The 6,277-nt window shown below is 36.5% G+C and overlaps 1 protein-coding gene across 3 annotated transcripts; it reads left to right on the plus strand.

Moving 5' to 3' along the window:
* The first annotated feature begins 297 nt into the window (after positions 1 to 297).
* On the plus strand, positions 298 to 6,009 carry LOC132598698 (RNA demethylase ALKBH9B-like). 3 transcript variants are annotated; one of them, XM_060311718.1, is made up of 6 exons: positions 298 to 705; positions 2,364 to 2,855; positions 4,374 to 4,459; positions 4,565 to 4,875; positions 5,128 to 5,199; positions 5,632 to 6,009. In XM_060311718.1, exons 1-6 carry the CDS (start codon positions 558 to 560, stop codon positions 5,900 to 5,902), a joined length of 1,380 nt encoding a protein of 459 aa, XP_060167701.1. In that variant the 5' UTR covers positions 298 to 557; the 3' UTR covers positions 5,903 to 6,009. The 3 variants fall into 3 exon arrangements, with proteins under 3 accessions (XP_060167701.1, XP_060167702.1, XP_060167703.1); XM_060311719.1 differs by having other exon boundaries at positions 299 to 705; positions 2,406 to 2,855; XM_060311720.1 differs by having other exon boundaries at positions 300 to 705; positions 2,418 to 2,855.
* The last annotated feature ends 268 nt before the right edge of the window (positions 6,010 to 6,277 follow it).

The raw sequence follows: 6,277 nt of genomic DNA on the forward strand, positions 1-6,277 counted from the left end.
CACCCCTATCATTAGTTATTTCTGACAACTAAATCTTACGTAACTAATTTCTATACTTCTAAATACTTTACATAAATCTAATCAGCAATCGAACGACCCCTAAGCGATAAATAAGCAAGTATAATAACCCATGAAAATTCAATTTTTACCGACAGAATTGAAACAACCTGTGGGTTCCCTAAATTGGGCTTGGGCCGTTATCTGCTCCATGATCACTTTCCGCAACAATGACCACCGTCCATTTCTTGCCCATAAATAAAACGTTTAAAAGGAAAGCTGGGACGTACAGTACTGTTCTAACTTAAAACATAGTCCTAACTGATTTAGGTTTCAATTTTCTGTCCCCTTCCTTAGTCAAGTCAACTATATATTTAATACATATTTTCCAAAGACCAAGACTTTGCTATATGTGTAGCCCACACATTCTTTAATTTAGTAATTCCAGTCCCATCTCCCATTGTTATTTCGTTAAAATCTACCTTGATAAGGGCCAAATCGGTTCACGTATATCTTTAGTTGAGCAAGAGCCCAAGAGGAATAAGAATTGGGTTTAATTCATGGCTAGAGATTTTCGCCACAGGTCGCCAGATTTCATGGCTATGTTAAAGAATTTATCGCGTGAAGAAATTCTTCAAGTTTTGTCTGAAGGGTTATGTCCTCGCTGTGAAGATGTTATAGAGGCTCGTGTGTGCAACCTTAATCAAAGTAAGCTGTCCTAATTTTTCTCTTGTCGGAGTTATTGATGTTTCTGTATTTTATTTGTGTTACCATTTGATTTTATTTTCAAGAACCGATGTTTTCTGCTGTCCATGTCAAGTTCTTGATGTTCGGTTTGTGACATGACATCCTCATGAGATTATTTTTTACTTGTGAGTATCGAAAGAATTTTCTTTTTGAATTTAGGGAATGTTTTTGATATAGTCTTAGGTGGGGATGGTTTTTAAGGGAAGTTCAAATTCACTCTAGAAGTCCTGAATAGAAATAAAATTTCTGATAATCTGATTTAAAGCATAGATTAGGGTTTTTCAGATAGAGAATTTATGGAATGGCTATAACACCTTCAGTTTTTCTTTATCAATGTTTGTGTATTTAATTTTGTGTTACAATTTGATTTTAAAATCAACAATGGATTTTTTTCCCACTGTCCCTGCCATATCGTTGACGTGCTGTTTGTGACATACATTTATTTTCTTCGTGTAATTCAGTCGGAGAAGATACTTAGACGTTCTCGCGAGATTATTTTAAGTATTGAAAGAACTGAGCTTTTCTTTTCGAATTTAGGGAATGTTTCGACAGTCCTAGATTGGGAGGGTTGTTAATGAAAGTTCAAATTCACTCTAGAGTTGCTGAATAGAAATTAATTTCTGAATAATTCGTTTTGAAGCATAGATTAGGATTTTTCAGATGGAGAATTTATGGAATGGCTATAATACGTTCACTTCTCTGTATCAAATATTTGTGTATTAATGTAAAGACATGGATCTTCGACCTAACTCAACCCCAAAAGTTAGCTCATGAGGGGAGGATTGCCCAAGACCATATAAGGAGACCACCCATCCCTTTTTCATCCGATGTGGGACTCTTCAACATAAATTTTGTGTTACAATTTGATTCTAAAATTAAGAACAGATTTTTTCCACCGTCCTTGTCATATTGTTGGTGTTCTGCTTGTGACCTGACATTCCTTTTTTTGGTCCTTTTCTGTAATTCTATCTGAGAAGATTCTAAGATGAGATTATTGTTTATGGACTATTGAAAGAACTGAGCTTTCCTTTTCGAATTTATGGAGTGTGTTTGACATAGTCCTAGATAGGGGTGGTTTAAGGAAAGTTCAAATTCACTCTCGAGTTCTTGAATAATTTCTTTATACATGTTTGTGTATTTCATTTTGTGTTACAATTTGATTTTAATTTCAAGAACGTATTTTTTTCCGGTGTCCTTGTCAAATTCTTGAGGTTCTGTTTTTGTGACATGCCATTCTTTTTTTCTCTTCCTGTAATTCTATCTGAGAAGATTCTAGGCCGCCCTAATGAGATTAACGTGTTGCGAGTATTAAAAGAACTGAGCTTTTCTTTTTCAATTTAGGGAATGTTTTCGACAGAGTCCTAGGTAGGGAGGGTTTTTAAGGGAAGTTCAAATTCACTCTAGAAGTCCTGAATAGAAATTGAATTTCTGAATAATCTGATTTAAAGTATAGATTAGGATATTCAGATAGAGAATCTATGGAATGGCTACAATACGTGCAGTTTTTCATTTTCTTATCATTTTTTTTTTTGGGTAAAATAGGACCATCATTGTGATTTGCCTTTTAGTACTTAGGACTACTACATTCAAATTTCACATAAGTATCTTTTAATTTGTAGGAAGGTTAGATGAAATGTCATTATCGAATGTTAATGTTACAGAAAGTTCTGCAGAGTTCTTGCATGGGGATTCATCTGATGATGTAATTTCACCAAAGAGAAAGCTGAATGCTGATCCTCATACACCCTCTCCACGAGTTGTAGAATCAACTAACTCAGGAAGGCCGAAGCGATTTGTTACCGTCTTGTCTACATCTGTAAACAGCAAACAACCAGTGTTTAATCATTCAAAGTTTAAGATTAATCTAAATGATGGACCTGGTAGATCAGTCGTAGGCAAGGATGTATCGGAGGAGCAGGATGAGTTAATTAGATTTCGCCAAGTTGGCAGGCGAAAGGATTTTGTTCATTATGAGAAGGTATTTGGAAAGAAAATAAATGTGCTGCAAGGGCTTGAGCTTCACACTCAGGTTTTCAATCCTGATGAGCAGAGGGAGATAGTTGAATTGGTTTACACACTTCAGAGAAAGGGACAGGAGGGGCAGCTTAGGGGTACGTCCAAAAATTCTCATTCAATTTTGCTTTCTGAATTGTTTTATCTGCATGGTTATTTATTTCCGTCACCATCTAGAGTAATAGCTACAAAACGAGAAGGATGTTTGGAGAGCGACTGCATTGTTGCTTTCTTGTATACATGCATATTACATCTAGACTTATATGAAATGTTTTTGGTAACAAATGTAAATATTACCATTAACAAACAAAAATAATTATACCTAAAGAGCACCTAATCTCATGACCATCTTCTAAGAACGGTACCATTCAATCAAGCCTCCAACAAGTCTCTATTTACACAAAGAACTGCTGTTTTAATGAACCACATCTACTAGCCTTTTTAGAATATCTAACTGCCTCTATTCTGGTAACAAAATCCTGTTTAATCTGTGTAATCAATGTACCAGTATATACAAGTATACTCTGAATATGGCCCTATGTTGTTGCTTGCCACACATTATATATGATTTCTCCCCATAGGGCTGTTACTACCTCTTTATAGAACTGCTTCCATTTCCTTCTCCTGATTCTTGTCAGCACCTGTTTAGCTTCACCTGTTGGTATTTGCACCCCTGCCCATTGCACAATAGCAGTTAAGATCCTCCTGGTCCAAACACAATCCGAGAACAAGTGAGCTTGTGTTTCAGTGGCCTGACCATCTCACAAGCTACATAGAGAATTATCTACTGGAATATTCAGTCTCTGGAGCCTCTCCTTGGTGAGTAATCTGCCCTGTACAGCAAGCCAAAGAATAAATCGATGTTTAGGTTGAAGTACACTGCTTCATATCAAATCTGAACCTCTCAGTCTACTTCGTTTACCCAACATTGCACCATAGCTAGCTGAGATGGAAAATATTTCCCATTAGCTGAAATGTTACTAAGCTTTTTTTTTTTTTTTTTTTTTCCATTCAAAGTGTTGGACATTGAATGTCTCCTTATAAAAAATAGAAAACATATGTTTGAAATTTGAAATGCATTCTTTCAGTATCTAACTGGACAGCTCAGGAAAAGTCAAAACGAGAGTCAGACAGATGAGTCGTATACATTAATGAGTTTTCTAGTTGTGTTAGACTGTTAGCCTTGAGTGGTACATGTTATAGGTTGTCTTCCCCTAGGGATTTGGTCTAGTGGTAAGAATACAACACGTGATGCATGGGGTAGGCACATGTCAGTATGTCAGGGGTTCGAACTCTGCCGCGGGAAAAAGCTTGATCTTTAAGTGAAGTAGGGAAGTGGAGCGGGCCCATTATCTACCAAGTTCGAACCATGCGTCATCAGCCCTTGGGGAGTTCTCGCTTACATAGATAAAGTACATATGTATTTCTTCTTTGTGGATTGATATTAGAGAACAAGTATTATTTGACTACATTGCAATATGTCGGTCTCAATTGAAATTGTCTTTTGTCCAGGACGCTATGTAGAAGATGGGAAATGGCTATATTAATCAACAATGTTTCTTCTCATAAAAAACAGTGTTTCAATTTCTCTCCTTTTTCTGGTTGACATTTTGCAGCACGAACGTATTCTGAGCCAAGAAAGTGGATGAAAGGAAAGGGTCGTGTCACATTACAGTTTGGTTGTTGTTATAATTATGCTGTGGTAAGAGTTCTCTAATTGATTCTTTGATATACATGGCTATTCCTTTTCAGTTTTATCTGAACCTTTTATCCACTGATCCTTCTTTTTTATCCACTAACCCTTCAGGACAAGGATGGTAATCCCCCAGGCATTATTAGAGATGAAGAAGTGGATCCATTGCCTCCTTTATTCAAGAAAATGATTAGGAGAATGGTTAGATGGCATGTTTTGCCTCCATCATGTGTTCCCGATAGCTGCATTGTGAATATTTATGATGAGGGTGATTGCATTCCTCCTCATATTGACCATCACGACTTTGTTCGACCTTTCTGCACAGTGTCTTTCTTGGCAGAGTGTAATATAGTCTTTGGCACAAACTTAAAGATTATTAGTCCTGGAGAGTTCTCTGGTCCTTTCTCCTTACCTCTTCCTCTCGGGTACACCACGACATACTTTTTGCTTTGTTAAATTTTAATATCCTATACAGTTCAGTCCCATCCCAAATCAATCTTCCCTATCTGCACTGCCTTCTCACACTTGTTGTGATTAAGCAGGGAATGCTATAGCATATGAAATATGTACATTTTCCCTTTTCATCATGTGAAATCTTTTCTTATCCTACCTTGATGAAAAATTATGCTTTTGGTCTTGGATTGATGCTTATCGACTTGTTGCTTTCTGTCATGCAGGTCAGTGCTCATTATCAATGGTAATGGAGCTGATGTTGCTAAACATTGTGTGCCTAGTGTTCCAGCTAAAAGGTTGTCCAATTTTCTTTCTTCTATGTATGATATCAAGGTGGCACTTTTCCATGGAGAACTTTTTAATGCAAAAAGTTTTTCCTTCTTGACAAAAAAAGGGCAAATTATTTTTCCGAAGATATGTTTATCTAAGTTTTTCAAGAAGGTTTTGCAAAAGATTTTCTCAAAAAAACTGCATTTGATTGTGTGATTTGACGATGTTCTCAAAGAATAATTCTTTTTGCACTCACAAAAGTATCTTCAGCAAAAATAAAATAAAATTAAGCATAGTAACCAGTTTTTCTAAAGCCACTACCCAGACATGTTTTTGCACAATTTTTGCCATAACTTTTTTGCAAAAAGCTTTTTTCTAAAAGTTGTTCAAAATGGCTTATTTTATGCAATTTTCTTGTCCATCTGACTTATATGGCCATTGTTGTTCTGTTGTTGCAGAATTTCCATCACTTTCCGTAAGATGGATGTCAGAAAATTGCCATATTCGTATGCTCCTGGCCCTGAGCTATCAGGTTTCGAGCCTCTTGTTCCTCCATCATCGGGCAACTCAAGAATTCCGCACAACTTGAAAGATGTTAGAAATGACAACCGTGATAAATCAGAATATCTTGCAAAAAGTGGAAATAAGGGTTTCTCCAATGAAGATGAATTCCCTCCTCTGGGAAAATTGAATTCTTCCAACCGTAGAGGTCAGAGATATTTTTTATAGCAATTAGGATGATAAGTACTTAGGACGTCATTGTATAACTTATAAGCAATACAGCTGTTGTATGGTCAGTGTTTTATTAGTAATAAAAGTTTATCTATTGAATCCTAGATTTGAAGTTTGTATTTGATAGTTATAAATAAACTTCCATAAAAGTTTTTATGTATGTTTGAGCTGCCATGTGACTAGGGGGTCATAGATTCGAGCCGTGGAAATAGCCTCTGAAGAAATGCAGCGTAAGGCTGCGTACAATAGATCCTTGTCGTCCGGCCCTTCTCCGGACCCCGCGCATAGCAGGGGCTTAGTGCACGGGGCTGCTTTTTTATTTTTTTATTTTTTTGAGCAGAATAAATCGTTCCATTAGTAGTCAAAGCTTCT

The sequence above is a fragment of the Lycium barbarum genome, chromosome 6 (assembly GCF_019175385.1).
Source record: "Lycium barbarum isolate Lr01 chromosome 6, ASM1917538v2, whole genome shotgun sequence".
Taxonomy (NCBI): Eukaryota; Viridiplantae; Streptophyta; class Magnoliopsida; order Solanales; family Solanaceae; genus Lycium; species Lycium barbarum.

Coding starts and splice junctions, on each gene's coding strand:
- LOC132598698 (XM_060311718.1), top strand. CDS start 558: ATGGCTAGAGATTTTCGCCACAGGTCGCCAGATTTCATGGCTATGTTA. Junction 706..2,363: donor TGTGTGCAACCTTAATCAAA/GTAAGCTGTCCT, acceptor TTTAATTTGTAG/GAAGGTTAGATGAAATGTCA. Junction 4,460..4,564: donor GTTGTTATAATTATGCTGTG/GTAAGAGTTCTC, acceptor CTAACCCTTCAG/GACAAGGATGGTAATCCCCC.